General features: G+C 51.0%; 1 protein-coding gene across 4 annotated transcripts in view; it reads left to right on the top strand.

Moving 5' to 3' along the window:
- The first annotated feature begins 4,183 nt into the window (after positions 1-4,183).
- DHRS3 (dehydrogenase/reductase 3) overlaps positions 4,184-17,706 on the top strand; it is a 54,018-nt gene continuing 40,495 nt past the window's right edge. Inside the window, exon 1 of one of the 4 annotated variants that reach the window (XM_021936138.2) lies at positions 4,184-6,836. In XM_021936138.2, the coding sequence (XP_021791830.1) occupies positions 6,642-6,836 (195 nt within the window). In that variant the 5' untranslated portion in view covers positions 4,184-6,641. Of the gene's footprint in view, positions 6,837-6,884; positions 7,413-17,706 lie in introns of those variants that run through there. The other 3 variants (XM_017957315.3, XM_003891131.5, XM_017957309.3) reach the window with 3 other exon arrangements.

Below are 17,706 nucleotides of genomic sequence, written 5' to 3'. Positions count from 1 at the left end.
GACAATAACACTTTATTTAAAAAAAAAAAAAAAAAAAAAAAAAAACTGGGTCTTTGTGAACATATTTCCAGAAAGAGTCTAGATAGAAAAGTAGTTTTGTTTTGTTTTGTTTTGTTTTGAGACAAGGTCTCACTCTGTTATCCAAGCTAGAGTGCAGTGGTACAACCACAGCTCACTGCAGCCTCCACCTCCTGGATTCAAGCAATCCTCCTGCCTCAGCCTCCTGAGTAGCTGGGGCTATAGGCATGCACCGCTGCACCTGGCTAATTTTTCTATTTTTTGTAGAGATGAGATTTCACTGTGTTATCGTTGAACTCACGATGTTGCTGGTCTTGAGCTACTGGACTCAAGTGATCCTCCTGCCTCGGCCTCTCAAAGTGCTGGGATGACAGGCATGAGCCATCGTGCCCAGCCTGGAAAGTAGACTCTGCCCTCCTGAGGCTGCGTCATTTATTTCTTAGGACTTGAGAGACTGAAGTTTGCTAGCTTGCTAATGGTAGAGGGGAGATGTTGACAAACTGAAAACGGCCCACAGAGCAAATCTGGACCACTGCCGTTTTTTGTACAGTTTGCAAGTCTGAATGGTTTTCAGTTTTAAATGGTTGGAAAATAATCAAAACAAGAATGGTATTTCATGACGTGTGAAAGTTGCCTGAAATTCAAATGCCTGTGTTCATAAATAAGGTTCTATTGGAACACGCCCACAGTCATTCATTTGCAGCTGGTCACTTCTTTGATGCTAGAACGGCAGAGATGAGTGGTTTCGACAGAGATCCATGTGGCCCACAAAGCCCTTTATGGAAAACGTCCGCTGACTCCTGGTTTAGGGTAAGGATTTAGCATTCCCATGGCCCTAGCTCTGTCCCCGCCTCCCAGGCTCCCCGCTCAGCCCCAGCCCCACCCCAGAGAGTGTGTTCCTTGAGGACATGAAGCCGGGAGGACACAAACGCCCACTAGCATCTCCCTGCCAGGCACCACCTCAGGCCCTGCAGAGATGTCATCTCAGTAGTGACAACATTCCCACTTTAGGAATGAGGAAACTGAGGCTCAGAGAGGCAAATCATCTGCCCGAGTTTATACAGATAATAAGTGGCAGAGCTTGGATCTGACCCCAGCCACGCTAACCTCAAACCCATACTCCACGCCCTGGTTTAGAATTCCATCACCAGCCCAGAGGCAGGACACAGGTGAGGACCCCTGGGAGCCCTCTGGCCTCCGCCCAAGCTTTCTCAGGTGACACAGTGACACCCTGGGGCCTGTTCCCTTGCTAAGCACATCCCTCCCATTCCTCCGTGTTCCTGCCATGTTCCAGCCTTGGCTCCCGCCTGCGTTTTCACCCGACCCTGGCAGCCAGAATAAACACGGCTGCCCCAGCACCCGCTCCCATGGAGCCAAAAGAACCTACTTCCCTGCTGCCGCGGCCTGGGATTCCAAACAATAATGAAAAAAACACCTAAACCCAGGGGAGACAGACGCAATTCCATGGAAATACTCACCCGTGGCGGGGCACGGGGGAGGCATTTCATGGACCGGGGGGAGCCATCTAACCTGCTTTTATGTGTCCAGTTTTACCCACCAGGCCTCACCGAGGAGGGAAGGGGCCCTCCTGGCCAATGTTCTGTATTAGGAAGGGATGTGTTTGATGAGGGTTTTAAACCGGCTCTGGCCTTTGCAGATTTGCTTTCCTGGACCATGCTCCCCGTGGGTCCTCTCCCTGCAGGGATTTTCCACTCACCTGATGACTGATTTCTCCTCTCTGTTGCCTCTGGCCAGGCAAGCTGCCCAGTCGGCCATCACATACGACTCATGTTTTCCCAGGAGCCTGTCTCCATGAAGAGACCCTCCAGGGCGGCTGATGTTAAACTTCATGGAACACTTTTTTCCACTAGACCAGGAGGTTTTCCAAATCTCCGTGGCTGAACACTGCCAGCTTGTTCTGCTCAGGGGAAAGTAGCCAGTTGTCCCGCAAAGCCATGTACGTGTGTGAGTCCACGTGTGTCCGTATGTGCACATGCATCTGTGTGTGTCAATCACACCAAGCTGTCGGTATTAAAATCCTGCTTAAGAGCTGGAGGAAGGGTGAGGAGGGAGGCAGAGTAGCTCAGCAGTGAGCACAGACCTGCTGGGATTTGGCTCCCATGAATGCAGTCTCTTGGGAGGGGAGGGGAGGGGAGGGGAAGAGAGAGGAAGGAAGGGGCCCCCCATCCCCACCCCAAAGTCCCTGAGCTGGGCACTCATGGCAGCAGAGCTCCAGATGTCACTGTTCACCCATCATGAGCCGGTGGCCCGTGGCCATCCCTGGCCTGAGTACCAATGGCCTCCTCACTGTTCTCCCGACATCCACGCAGTTCCCAGAGCTATCCCGGATTCAGCAGCCCAAGCAGACTCCGAAGACAGAGATTCCATCACATCTACCCTTTGCTCCACAACTCCCCTCCAAAGGTCCCCATCGCACTGCAGACGAAACCCAAAGTCCTCCTCCTGCATGCAGGACCCAGCCGCAGCACTTTTCAAACCTCAGCGAGCAAAGGAGCACATGGGGATCTCGTTCAGTACAATGCAGAGCCTGATCCAGGAGGGCCAGGGCAGGGCCTGGGATTCTGTACTTCTTTTGGTGTTTTTGAGACAGAGTCTTGCTCTGTGGCCCAGGCTGGAGTACAGTGGCGCGATCTCAGCTCACTGCAACCTCCACCTCCCGGGTTCAAGCGATTCTCTTGCCTCAGCCTCCCAAGTAGCTGGGATTACAGGTGCACCCCACTGTATCATGCTAATTTTTTTGTATTTTTTGTAGAAATGGGGTTTCGCCATGTTGCCCAGGTTGGTCTCAAACTCCTGGCCTCAGGTGATCCACCCACCTTGGCCTCTCAAAGTGCTGGGATTACAGGCGTGAGCCACTGCACCGGCCTGGATTGTGCATTTCTAACAAGCTTCTGGTCCAGGAACCGCAGGGTGAGTGTGGATCCTCGCTGCACCCGGCGGGGGGCGGGGAGGGCGCTGAGCCATGGAAAAAGTTAGGTCCCCCGAGTGCAGCTCACCTCTTCCCTTCAGCCCAGAACGGCTCCTTTCACATTTTCAGGGACAGACCTGGGATGTGAAATTTCAAACTCTGCCCTGAGTTAAATTCCAGGAGGGGGTACCAAGAGCAAAGGATAAAGGCTGGGGGAGGGAGGAAAAGCCAGAGAGGATGTGTCCCTGCTGTTTTCAGCGACCCTCAGGCCTGGCCTGCTGAACTGTGTACACACACATCACCCCCACACAAGGTCTCCTTGGCCCCATCTTCCCAGGGACCTCGGGGGAGGGCAACAGAGCAGATGACAGCTCCTCTCTGAGCAGCTGATGCTGGGAGAAACCTGTGGCTTGCAGACCTGCCAGGCCCACAAAAACCACATCCTGAAAGATGGACCAAGTAGAAAAAAGGCCACCGTCCACCTCGGGCCAGCTTCTGGAACTGTCAGTTCCTTTGGGGAATGCCTGACACGTTCTTTTTTCTTCCGATTTCATCCCAAACCTTTTGGGAAGCAGGGTGCATAGCCTTACACAAGTTACTTAGAGTTACTGAACCCGTTTCCTCCTGCAATAAATGGGCACGTGCCTCCCTGCGCTGTTAAGGAAATTAAATCAGAAACTGTGTAAAGGCCCTGAGGCACTAAAGGTCAATTTGGGTTCCCGACCTCCTTCCCACCCACTGTCTGCCCTCCATCCCAGGCACACAACCAGAGAGATGTAAGAGGGACATAGCGGTTACCCAGCCCCTCTGGCATCTGACCAGGGTGGGCTAGTTGGGGTGAAAACGCATCTCTGTATATGAGTTGCTTCATACCTTTTGGCTTTAGTTTCCCCAGTCACAAAAGTGTGTCGGGGTTGGGGAAGGAGGACTATGATCCTCACAAGCCCTTTTACAGTTGGGATGTTAACCTTACATGAGAGAAATGCCTGGAAGAAAAGCATAGCTAGTTAGGAACACCGCGGGGGGCGGGGTTGGAGGCCGGGCAGCTCGGAGGCGCAGTATCCTATCTGGGCCACTAGGCGGCTCCGAGGACAACAGATGAGCAAAGCCCGGTTTTGCAGCCTGGTTCCGTCTTCAGACCTTTCCAGGCTTCTTCGCAGGCCTGGCGGACACCAGCCGCTGCTGGGTGGGAAAGGCCTGTCACTTCCAGGCTGGAATTTCTTTCCCATTTTCACAGACCTCGAGGATGGGAGGAGGCCGTCACCACAATGGAGTCCTGCCCTGGGGTCTGATGGAGACATTGGTCCGCCCTTCGGTCAGACTCTAGGAGGCGTTGGGGGATCTCTGCTCTGCAACCCTTGGCTGAACCCCATCCTCCACTTCTTTCCTCCCGTCAGGTCAGAGTGGGAAGAGGTCTGGATTGGGATTCCCCCCTCCTGCACTTCCTGGCTGGGTAACCTGGATGATGGGGTAACAGCCCCCCCCATTGCAAGGTCAGGGGAAGGACTAAGCGTCAGAATACAGGCCCTCGGTACAAGACGGTAGCTCATCCTAAGCCTCTCCTGCCTTTTGCTCTTCCAGTGGCTTTTCACCCAGAAGGAAGATCCTCACCTGCAGAACCTCTCCCCAGAACTAGGTCTTTGCAGGTGACAAGGCAATCCCAGCCTCCGCTCCCCGCAGATCAGCGTTTTTCGAAGTGACTTCCTCACCCAGGCGGAGCATTAAAAGTACCGATCCCAGCGCACCCAGCCCTGCTGAATCAGAATCTCTGGGGGTGAGGCCCAGGAATCGCCGTCTGAACAAGTCGCAGGCTGGAAACGGCTGCCCCAAATTACGGGGCAGCTCCCTGCTTTGCTCTCGCTCCTCCGGCCCCGGGAACGTGCAGGGGGGCGGGAGGCAAGTCCCATCAGCACTTTGAACTGGGGTTGCTTTTTCGTGACTCACCTCCCAGACTTCCTGCAACAGACAACTCTAAATAGCTCGGTCCCACCCTGCAGCAGGGGAGACATTCCGGTCGGGAAGGGCAGGAGGTTAGAAGGTGGGTGCCCCGCCAGGGCAGTCCAGGGAGATCCACAGGAGAAGCTGGCTGCACAGCACAGGGGCGCAGGAATAGGACGTTTTGTTTACAGGCTTTTGTTATTAAGGAAATTGCTGTCAGTCAAGGTAATTCTAGCTCAGATGAGCAATAAATATGCTCCCAGCTAATCTTATGGGGATTTTATTGGCACCCGGAGCACAGGTTCCTTTCCCTTGACTACCCCCTCCCCTCAAAGCAAAGCCCTGCTCCCCAGCGGCTTCCCCCAAGCATCGTGAGGGACTTGGGTCAGGCTTTTAAAAGTCCACTCTTAAGTGAAGACAGAAGAGGTCCGGGCAAAGGTGAGGAGTGGCTTCCCGATCCTACCTGGAGGCCGGGGATGACCAAATGACCTCAAATAAAACCCTGGGTGACCTGGTTGGATCAAGGCATGCGCAAGCTACCCCGGGCCTGCTCCACACGCAGAGGTGGTCACCTGGCCCGCGGGCGGCCCGGGCAAGGAGGAATGTCTCGAGAAGGCAGCCGGCTCGCTGGAGTCGGTTCCAGCGTGTTCGAGTTACAGCTGCGAGCCCTCAGGGACACCGGCGGCAAGTCCCGGCTTGCAGAGAGGGGAGCCAGTCCCGGGAGAGCGCGAGTCCTGGCGAGCCCGAGTGCGCGCCTTATGCGCGCTCCCCGCGACGGCGCAGGGGGAGGGGAGGCCGCAGCAGCCACTCAGAGGAACGGTAGTGAAGCCTCCCAACAACTTTAACTGTCAATCAGACTTAATGGGGTATTAAAAAAATGGGGGAAAAAGGGGCCGCCCTCTCTCTCCGAGACGCAGCTGCCCGGGGAGCGAATGAATAGGGCCGCGCAGACCAAGGCGTCCGATCCACGCGCGCTCCACACCCGGACCCTCTCCAAGTTGGAAAGGACAAAAAGAAGGCAATAAATGCTAAAAAGGGAGAGAAGGGGAGCTGGATCGAGCGGCAACTCCCAGCCTCTGCTGGAACAGAGAGGGGAGGGAGGGAGCCGGAGCGAGCGAGCGCGCGCGAGGGCGAGCCCTGCACGTAAAGAAACTGACACCCGGACCCCCCACTTCTCCTGCACGTTGCTGGCAATCAGATCGCGTTTAAGCAATTTCCTGAGCCCAAGAATAGCAATGAGTCGGGAGACTTTCGCGGGCTGAAATTGGGAGCTCCAAGCACTTTTTTCCCCCACTTTTTTTTTTTTTTTTTTTTTTTTTTGTTTAATCTTGCACTTTGAAACCGCGGGACCGAGGCAGGGTGAGCGCGTGTGGTTGGTGCCTTTTTTTTTTTCTTCCCCTGCCTGAACTCCTCTGTCAGTCTGTAAACATTACCTGAGAATTCCCCAGCCGAAACGGCTGCTGGGGCAAGAAACTTCTTGTTAGAACTTTCCACCTCCAGCTTCCCCCTCCACCTCTTTTACCGTCCCAACCTTAGGAGACGCTTTTTCTCCCCCAGAGGAGAATTTATCTTTTTTTTTTTTTTTTTCCCCTCACCCGGTGCTTTGCATTTGGGAAGAGGTGATTTCAAGAGTGGCCAGGTGGGACGCCTCTCTCCTCCTTATTCGGTTTACTATTTATTGTTCGGGGTGTTTTTTAATTCCTGTATTGCTCGGCCCGGGGACTTTCGCCCCCTGCCCGGCTCCGCGGCGCGGAGGATGGTGTGGAAACGGCTGGGCGCGCTGGTGGTGTTCCCTCTACAGATGATCTATCTGGTGGTGAAAGCAGCCGTCGGACTGGTGCTGCCCGCCAAGCTGCGGGACCTGTCGCGGGAGAACGTCCTCATCACAGGCGGCGGGAGAGGCATCGGGCGTCAGCTCGCTCGCGAGTTCGCGGAGCGCGGCGCCAGAAAGGTACCAGGCACTGCGACTCCAAGGAGTGGGGGGCCGCAGGGGAGGGGGTGAGCCCACCTGCTGCCGCTGCGGGATCCCGCTCCCGGGAGCTGAGAGTCAACGGCCACCCCACTCCCCCGTGCCACCCACGAGTGCTGAGCTAGTCGGTTTCACCTTGTAAATTTCCCGGGCACCGGACTGTCTTTTTTGGCAGGTTCAGAGTTGATCCGCTCCTTTGGGATCGGTGGCTGGCTGGCTATTCACCCCCACCCTGAAACTTAGGAGACCCACCCATTTCCCACATTCCTGCCTCCCAGAGGAAGGTGTTGTGCCCCCCTCCCCCGCCTTCCCCCCTTTTTCTTGCCGCCACCCTGGTGAGTGCAGGGTGTGCGCACTCCTGGGTAGAGCTGGGAGCCGCCTGCTAGCTGGCGCCTCGTATTTTCCTTGGCAACCCGCTACCCAGCCCCAACCTGGGCGGCTGCAGCTCTGAAGACACGAGAGGGGGTACTTGGTTTGGGTTTGAAAAGGGAAGAGCGGTCTGGCCGGACCGACACTGAGAGGCCCAGGTGTTTGGAAAGCAGGAAAGAGGAGGCCAGGGTAAGCAGCTACTGATAAAGAGCCCTTGTTCTCACCTTCAACCCTGTCCCCTCCCCCCAGCACACCCCTCGGGGATCCCTCCCCCTTTAGCTGGAAGGTGGTGCTGCAAGGAGGGTCCTGCCCACCAGACACAGCCTTTAACTTTTTGGTGGTTCAGGCACCCCTTGCTCCACTTTTTGGAGACCTGGTGCCGGAGAGCGGGGAGGGTGAGCAGGCTGTCACCCAACTCCCAGCCCAGGCCAGGCTGACTCACCCGGTGACCAGAGCCATCGGGAGAGGCAGGCAGGCCAGGCTGTCTCCAGCCAGCCCTGTGAAGAGGAAGAGGGAAAACAGGGAATTAGTTTGAAACTTAAACTGTTGTGAACTGGGGGGTGAAAGGGCCGCAAAGCCAGCTGATCTGACATGGAGCCGCATACCTTGGGGATTAAGTAAACATGTACTGTAGAAAACCAAACCTGCATGTAATTCCAGGTTGCTTTTGTTTTGTTAAATGCTGCCCTGAGATTTACAATTCCTCCGGGGTGGCTCTGACTGGGACTGAACTTTGGAGCCTGAACTATCAGCCAAAGCCGATCCGATTAACTCTTCCCTAGCCGGGCTGGCCGGAGCGCGTGGTGGCCAAGCTAGCAGGGGTCTGGCTGTCCAGGACTCCCTCTTCTCCTTGGGTGGTTTGGACAGCTGCTTGACCTTGCATTTGGAGGGGGAGTTGGGAAGTGTTTTTAACCCTTGGACGCAACAAATAAGGGGAAGTAAGAGTTGTTCTCAGCAGTTTCATTTCCTTGAGGCCATGCCTCATAAAAGGGCTCCTGAAGTTCTTTGTGAAGGGGTCTCAAAAGGGCAGATGAGGGTGTCCTTTGTGGGGGGAAGTGGGGTTTAGGACAATTGCATGTGATTGTCATTCTTTAGCTGTCTGCATCCCACAGAGACTTTTTTCTGAGTCTTCCAGCTCTCCCAAGTCCTAGGTCTCTTTTACTGTTCTTGTAGCTGACTACAGTAGGCAGATGAGGAACTCTTAGTCAATCTGGAAAAACTCGACTGACTATAAACAATCCTAAATTGAAAGAAGTGTATGCCATTGGGGGGTGGGTGCGATAGTACAGAATGGAGCCTGCAAGTTCACGCACCGGGAGCCAAACCCCACCTAACTTGGACTGGACGTCTTCTTCCAGGGAATCCAGCCAGGGCCAATTAGAAATATGTCTTAAATTGGTGTCAGGGTCACCAAAAACAAAAACAGGATCCATGGGGGCCTGTGAAACTTCGAGTGCCATTTATAATCAGTTCAGTCATCTGACTCGCCAGGATGACCAGCAGTGCTCCCTGTAACTCGCCATTATCTGACCAATTACTGGAGCTACTTTATAATAAGGCTTCTGTTTGCTCTCATGGTGGGGAGTTTGGAATTGTGGCTTCTGGCCTGACACCAACGAGAGGACTTTGGGATAACCCCCAGAGCGTGAGTGCTTTGGGGCCTAGTGGGGTTGGGAACAAAGGGTCAAGTGTTGAGGGAGTGGGGAATTTATGGGTTGGGGACAGGTGTGAACAGTGGGCTTGGGGGTGGCCCAAGGGCACTGGATCAGAGAGGGCCAGTGCCACTCACAGCCTGCAGTGATACTAGACAGGGGGCGGCTGTGCAGAACCACAGATGACATTCCTTCTCCTCTTGATGGAAGTGGAGGCTGCGTCTGAGAGCTTCCCACCCTAGATTCTAGTGGGATTGGATCTGGAGGGGAAAGACCCCAAAAAGGAAAAAAAAAAAAAAAGGAGTACCAGAATCTCTGCAAATAGCTGACATGTCCAGGAGTTATCTGTTTATTTGGGAAGGAGGGAGAGTTGACAACCCAGTTTCCCATAATGACCTTGAGTTAAATAGCATTTGGCAATATTCGTGGGTGGTGGTGAGCCTTAGGGTGCAAAGGTGGCCCAAATAAGCGAGGGCTTTTTTTAAAGGGACACTAAGGCTATAAGAATTTGAAAGCTCCTAATTAGGACACATCTCTCCTTATCCACAGTGCACTGTGGCAAACTGAGGCAGGGCCAGTCACGGTTAGGGTCTCCAGGCGTAAAGCTCTTGCTTCTCAATTTTCTATGCCCTCTTAGAATTCCTTCCACAAAAGCATTCACAAACCTTAAGCTTATTCCCCTTCCCTCCAAGGGAACTAACTTCTGGCTAGTGGTCAGCCCAGGCTCCAGTCTTTGAGTTTGACATGGTGTTAGCAGGAACCCCTGGGAGGAGAAGTGGATTGTTCATTTAGAAGTATTTGTAGAGACCATTCCAGCCTTTGGTTTGGTGTCAAGCAAGTGGCTGGACTAGAGTCTTGGGCCATGATTGCAAACCTTGGGAGGTGGGGCAACATACACGAGCTCAATACCACATCAAGAACTCCAGGACCTTGGCTGGGAGCAGTGGCTCACGCCTGTAATCCTAGCACTTTGGGAGGCTGAGGCGGGCAGATCACCTGAGGTCAGGAGCTCGAGACCAACCTAGCCAACATGGTGAATCTCCATCTCGACTAAAAATACAAAAAATTATCCAGGCATGGTGGTAAGCACCTGTAATCCCAGCTGGTCAGAAGGCTGAGGCAGGAGAAGTGCTTGAACCCAGGAGGTGGAGGTTGCAGTGAGCCTAGATCGCGCCATTGCACTCCAGCCTGGGCGACAGAATGAAACTCTTGTCTCAAAAACAAACAAAAAAACAAACAAATACTCAATTCCCGTTTCCAAGAGGTAGTCTGAGGGGAGGTATTTCAGGGACGAAGTGTGGGAACTGGCTTGGAGTTCTGTCTTGCTATCAGTGAATTTACAGCATGTGGGTAGATTGCCCTGTTCCTAAAGCACCCAGCCAGGAACTAGCACTGTGAGATTTATGAACCCCATTCTCCAGCACTTCCATTCAGCAAGTCCTGTGTCCTTCCCATTCCTAGCCCTGGGGCCAGCCCAAGCTCATAAGTCCCTTGACTCCGTCTCTGAGAGACCTAGCTTAGCAAACCTGCCTGGGGTATCTGTTCGGTGTTTGGCATAGCTCTGGGCCTGTAGGAAAATGTAGCAAAGATGAATAAAGACCTAGAACGTGGCCAGGTGCTTACAGTGAAGGCACAAATCACCATGCGTGTGTGCTTCCTGTGGTTACCATGACAAATTAGCACAAACTTGATGGCTTACCACAACAAAATGTATTCTCTCGTGGTTCTGGGGGCCAGAAGTCTGAAATCAAGGCGTCAGCAGGGTTCTGGGTTCCTCTCCACTCAGAGACCCCAAGGGAAGATCCTTCGTCATGTCTTCCAGCTCCTGGTGGCTCCTGATGCTCCTTGGCTTGTAGAAGCATGGCTGCAATCTCTCCTTTCATCATCACATGGCCTTCCTCACTGTGTGTGTCTAGGTCTCGTCTTTTTTTTTTTTTTTTTTGAAACAGAGTTTCGGTCTTATTGCCCAGGCTGGAGTGCAGTGGCGTGATCTTGGCTCACTGCAACCTCCGCCTCCCAGATTCAAGCAATTCTCCTGCCTCAGCCTCCCGAGTAGCTGGGATTACAGGCACGTGCCACCACGCCCAACTAATTTTGTATTTTTAGTAGAGACGGGGTTTCTCCATGTTGGTCAGGCTGGTCTCGAACTCCCAACCTCAGGTGATCCACCCACCTCGGCCTCCCAAAGTGCTCGGATTACAGGCATGAGCCACCACGCCCACCCCCATCATTTTCTTATAAGGACACTAGTTATTGGATTCAAGGCACATACTAAATCCAATGTGATTATATCTCAAGATCCTTAACTAGTTACAGCTCCAAAAACTCTCTTTCCAAATAAGGTGAGATTCTGAAGTTCTGGATGGGCATGAAGTTTGGGGGATGCTACATGGTGGAAGCACAGAGGAGCAGTTCATTTATAGCAAGCGCTCATGAAAGGTTTCATGAAGGAGGGAGCATTTGACTGAGCCTTGAAGAAGGTCAAGAGTTTCAACCAGAAGGGGTGTGACAAGGGCAATCTAGGTGCAAGAAACCTCCTGATCGAAGGCTCTACCTGGCTGGAATTGCGAGAGGGAAGTAGAAAAGAAAGCAAGAAAATACTGTATCCTGGGATAGGGAGGTAAGCAGGGAGTTTACACCTCAGACTCTGAGTCAGGTCAGTACTGGTGGGAATAGGAAAAAAGAGAAAGAAGAGAAGGGTCCAGACAGGTCATCTATGGGTCTCTAGAGTCATCAGGCCAAAACAGCTGCACTAGCAAATTTACAGGCGAGAGAGCAGTGGCCCATCTCTCCTATCCTCTCTGTGCAGCCTGAAAGCAGGCAGGTAGGCTACCTGTTCTACCTATGACCGCTAGAAGTGTTTCTCCGCTTGGAGCATGGGTCACAACTGACCTTACGAATGAGGCTGTCTCACGAATAGACAAACATCTCCTTCTTACTCCCCCAGGCCCTTCCCTTGGGGAAACAAAGGTGTCAACTCTCGGAGCACGGCCCCCTGCAGTCTTTCTCACCTGTGCAGGAGGCCAGAGACTAAGCTTTTATTTATTATTTATTTATTTAAAAATAGAGATGGGAGTCTCTCGCTATGTTGCTTAGGTTAGTCTCGAACTCTTGGGCTCAAGCAATCCTCCCTTCTTGGCCTTCCAAAGTGCTGGGATTATAGGTGTGAGCTTCCACACCCGGCCAAGACTGGGTTCTTGACCCTGGAAAAGTTACTACCTTCTCCAGGTTGCAGCTGAGAAGCACCCCTATAAAATGAGAGGGGTTACAATGATCCCTAAGATCCTGGCATGCTCGAAAATTCTCATTTTACGGATCAGTCAACCCAAGAAAGCAATGGATTGCCAGGCTTCCCTGAGTTGCAAGCAGGAGAATTCCGGGTGAAGAAAGCATTTGTCCCTATCACTGATGATCTCAGTCTTTGCTAGTCATCAGATGCCGCCAAATGAAAAAGAAGCAACTCAGAGTTGGAAAATGTGCTGTGCCCCGCTTCACAGAGCCCCACACCCATTTAAAACTCCCTCAACAGGTAGCTGTCTGCCGTGGATTTAGTTCAGCTCTTGCAGAAGATGTTAATATTTCCAGACTGTCGCTTCTAAGGGAATAAGGGACCTGAGTTCCCTAACTAGCATGTCAAACAAAGTTTCCTGTTTTTTCTCCTTAATTCACCACCTTCTCTATTTGGGCTTTCAAGAATGCCTCCTCCCTCTAATAATACTGAATCTGAGTCAAGTTCATTTTCGTGTACCTAACCCTTCTGCTAATTCTCGTTTCGACTTCAAGCTCTTCGAGCTTCCATCTTTTCAGATGAAGCGCACTTGTTTATGGCTGCACAGATCTCTGTATCATTGCAAGCCCTCTGATCTCTGTATCATTGCAGTTACTTTCTCTGGTTCATTTCCATCTTGGTATTTGCCGAGGCTGTCTACTTTGAGAAAGTGATCTCAGCTATATTTACGAGGTGTCCTTTCTACCCAGGAAATGCATCTGGTTGTCACAATCGCCGTAACAAAAGCCCTTGTCTTAACCTGCCACTACCAGCGATATCCTACCACAGTATCAGTGTGGGATGGGTTCCACACACTACACGTTCTCCCTTATCCTTGGACAAAAGCATGAACACACCTAGAATTTTATGAGGCCATGCCCACTGTTGCCCTCAGGAGACACAATCCAAAAATATAAGTCCGTAAGGTACTTGAAACATTTCAAACGTATTATTCAGGTGAACCAGGAGGATTAGGAAACCATTGAAGCCCACCAGAAATGAGAAAAGTGAGTCTATTTAGACACTAGCATGCCCAAATGTGTGCTCATCTGCTGTGGCACCCCTGAAATGAGTGAGATCTTAGAATCTGAAAATGAGCAGATGCCTAGATTCTCAACAAGAGAGTGCCGGGTTAGCAAGTGAATGGTTGGTGGGAACTCATTCATTTATTCACTTATTCATACATTCAGCACATGTACTGAGCACCTGCTATATGCCAGGCGCTGTTCTGGGCACTGAAGGCATGCAGGGAGCAAAGCAGATGAAAATCCCCACCCATGTAGTGAGAGCTGGCATTTTAGTAAGAGAGACAGATAAAAAGCAAGATCAATAGAACAGTACATTCTCATGCCTGTAATCCCAGCACTTTAGGAGGCTAAGGCAGGTGGAACACTTGAGGTCAGGAGTTCAAGACCAGCCTGACCCAACATGGTAAAACCCCTGTCTATACTACTACTACTAAAAAAGAAAAATAGCTGGGTGTGGTGGAGTGCACCTGTAATCCCAGCTACTTGGGAGGCTGAGGCACGAGAATTGTTTGAACCTGGGAGGTGGAGGTTGCAGTGAGCAGAGATCATGCCACTGCATTCTAGCCTGAGCAACAGTGTGAGACTCTGTCTCAATAAGTAAGTAAGTAAATAAATAAATAAATAAATAAATAAATAAATAAATAAAACAGCACATTGAATTGTCATCATAAGCGATAAGGAGAAAACCAATGAGGCAAGGAGGACGGGAATGCGAGGGCCTGAGATTCTAGGTAGGGTATAAGGAAGGCCACACTGAGAAGGGCACACGAGGAAAGACCTGAAGGTGGCAAAGGCATGGTGGGAAGGGAGCAGTGGCGTTCTGGGGAGAGGACAGAGCAAGGGCTCTGAGGAGAGAGTAGAGTGTCTGAGGACCAAGAGGTGGCCAGTGTGGCTGGAGCAGTGAGTGAGTGGGGAGGAAGAACTGAGGGGGACAGGTTCCCATGAAGGACAGGTGGACCTAGCTGACCCTGAGACTCAAGCGTCATGCCCTCACCCAAGCCTTAGCAGGATCCCCTGGCTGCTGTGACAGGCAGGCGGTGGGTGTCAGGTCAGTGGTCGGGGATCTGCTAGGAGGCTGCTGGGTTTCCATGCCTCCTCCAAGAATATCACCCAGACTTGCCTTACCACCTTCTTTGGGAGCTTCCCAGAGCTCAGGGAATGCTCTCAGCTTTGCACTAGTTTTAGAGGATGCTGAGGGCCTCCTCCGATATCTTTACCGTCAAGATGGAAGTGTCTGGGCTGAGGGAAATGGAGAATCTAAGCAGGCCGGGGTGCCACTGTTGGAGGGGGAGGGAGGCACCTGGAACCCAGCCCTCGGGGCTCTGCTGGGCAGCCTTGCTGCCAGTCAGATCCTGATATTTCTTGCTGGTATAACTTAGGTGAGGAGTGACAACCAGCTTCAGGGTGACATGGTTCCGAGAAATCATGACTGTTGACTCCGTTCATTGATTTCAGCAAACTAGGCCTTGGAGATAGGGCAGGGAACCTCATAAACAAAGTTCTCTCCTTGTGGCACTTAGTGTTCCTGGAGTGAACAGCATCCCCAGATTGGAAAAGCTCCTGACACTGTGGAAGGATAAGTTGACACCAACAAGCTGGCTTCTAGTAGCAGTACTGCTGAACCCCTCTAAATAAAATCAGATAACTGTGCTGATGCTCAGAATGAAGGAGATGCTTTTCAGTCCTACTTTGTCAAAATGACTTCTGGGGCATTGTGTCTGTGTGGGCCAGCACTTTGGCAAGGCCCTTGAGCAACTGGAGGGTATCCAGGGAGCAGGCTGGGTGACGAGGGCTACAAGCCATGACTTGGGTTGGGTGGCAAATCCATGGGAGTATAGTTGACTGCTTAAGAGGTAGGAGAGGGTATCAGCTGCACTCTGGTACCAGAGAGGCATGGGAACTGTTCTAGATGGTTCTGGAAGCCCACACCAGGCCCATGGGGAGAGCTTGAAAATGCAGACCTGGGCCCTGCAAGAGGAACACCCTCCTGCCCTTTGGAACAGGCTGCTCTTTAAGCAAACATGGTGTCGAGATTTCTGCATTGGGGGAGGTTAGGTTCTGGACAACCTCCCGGGTCCCTTCTACCCTTTGATTCTGTGAGTCATTGTCATGATGTCAGTGAGAGCAATGACCCAGGCAAGGGCAGGGGGCAGGAGGAAAAGAGGACACCAATTCTCAACCAACACTTGAGAATTAAAAGGAGGCAGCCCTTCTCAGCATGACTTCAGCAGGATCTTCCAACAGTGATGTCATTCCTTTGTCCAGGCTTTCCAGGGTGCTGGGGAGCAGGGAGGAGGCGGGAGGGTGCAGGGTGGGCACAGATTCATATCCTTCACTCAGGCTTAGATTCCTGTGGCTTCCTAACTGGATGCTGATGGTTTCTTTGGGTTCCTAGTAATATTCACGACTGTGGTAACTTTACGTGGCTGTGGTACCATACGTGATTGGTAATATCCTGTGGTAATATATAAAGGGGCTTCAAAAAGGTTGTGGAAAATGGAATTAAAGGATGAAAATAAAAACTATGGGCCAGGCGTGGTGGCTCACTCCTGTAATCCCAGCACTGTGGGAGGCTGAGGCGGGCAGATCACTTGACGTCAGGAGTTCAAGACCAGCCTGTCCAACAGGGTGAAACCCCATCTCTACTAAAAATACAAAAATTATCCGGCATGGCGGCACATGCTTGTGATCCCGGCTACTCGGGAGACTGAGGCAGAAGAATCACTTGAACGTGGGAGGTGGAGGTTGCAGTGAGTGGAGATTGCATCACTGCACTTCAGCCTGGGCGACAGAGCAAGACTGCGTCTCTCTCTCTCTCCATATGTTTATATACACACATACACACATATACACAAATATATATATATATATAATTTCTCAACATAAGCTTCATCAAGTTGCAAGACACTTTTGTAAGTGATACCAGCCATCTAGTTCATCCCAAAATAATTGACCGTCCTGAGAGTTCAGCCATGTCAATACAGTCTTTTTTTTACATCATTAGCTGAAGAGAAATGGATGCCCTTTGTCTTAGTCCTTTCTCACATTGCTATAGGGAAATATTAGGGACTGAGTAATTTATAAAGGAAAGAAGTTTAATTGACTCACAGTTACGCATGGCTGAGGAGGCCTCAGGAAACTTACCATCATGGCGGAAGGAAAAGGAGGAGCAAGGCACCTTCTTCACAAGGCAGCAGGAAGGAGAATGAACTTAGGAGGAACTACCAAACACTTATAAAACCATCAGATCATGTGAGAACTCACTATCATGAGAACAGCATAGAGGAAACTACTCCCATGATCCAATTACCTCCACCTCCTCTCTCCCTGAGCACATGGGGATTATTAGGATTATAATTCAAGATGAGATTTGGGTGGGGACACAGAGCCTAACCGTATCACCCTTTGAAGATTTTTTAAGATTAGGAAACAAAAGGAAGTCAGAAAGAGCCAAAGCAGGACTGTAAAGTGGATGCCTGCCTAATGATTTCTCATCAAAACTCTCACAAAATTGTCGTCGTTCGATGAGAGGAATGAACGGGGAACCTTGTCTTAGTGGAGCAGGACTATCTGGTAAGGCTTTCCTGGGTGTTTTTCTGCTAAAGTTTTGGCTAACTTTCTCAAAACACTCTCATTATAAGCAGATATTATTGTTCTTGTCCCTCCAGAAAGTTAACAAGCAGAATGCTTAGAACATCCCCAAAAAACTGTTGCCATGACCTTTGCTCTTGGCCGGTCTGCTTTTGCTTTGACTGGGCCACGTCCACCTCTTGGTAGCCATTGCTTTGATTGTGCCTTGTCTTCAGGATTGTAGTGGTCAGTGCTTCATCTTCTCTTACAGTTCTTTGAGGAAATGCTTCAAGATCTTGATCCCACTTGTTTAAAATTTTCATTGAAAGCTTTGCTCTCATCTGCACCTGATCTGGGTGCAGTAGTTTTGGTGCTTATCAAGTGGAAAGTTTGTTCAACTTTAGTATTTTAGTCAGAATTGTGTATGCTCAACCAATGGAGATGTCCATGGTATTGGCTATTACTATTACTATTATTTTTTTTTTGCTGTTAATTGTCAGTCCTCTTCAGTAAGAGCACAAACAAGATGAATTTTTTCTTTCTAATTTGATATGGATGGTCTGGCACTTCCAAACATGAAGATGTTTATCTTCAACATCGTCTTATCCCTTCTTAACAAGTTATCCATTTATTAAGTGCTGATGGATTTATTTATTTATTTTTATTTATTTATTTATTTTTTTTGAGACAAAGTCTCACTCTGTCACCAGGCTGGAATGCAGTGACATGATTTCAGCTCACTGCAACCTCTGCCTCCTGGGTTCAAGCAAGTCTTCTGCCTCAGCCTCCCAGGTAGCTGAGACTACAGGTACACACCACTACGCCTGGCTAATTTTTGTATTTTTAGTAGAGACGGGGTTTCACCGTGTTGGCCAGGAGGGTCTCAATCTCTTGACTTTGTGATCCGCCTGCCTTGGCCTCCCAAAGTACTGGGATTACAGGTGTGAGCCACCACGCCCAGCCAA

Source organism: Papio anubis, chromosome 1, assembly GCF_008728515.1.
Source record: "Papio anubis isolate 15944 chromosome 1, Panubis1.0, whole genome shotgun sequence".
Lineage (NCBI taxonomy): Eukaryota > Metazoa > Chordata > Mammalia > Primates > Cercopithecidae > Papio > Papio anubis.
The sequence above is the reverse complement of the archived record's forward strand: the minus strand, read 5'-3'. Positions and strand labels throughout refer to the sequence as shown.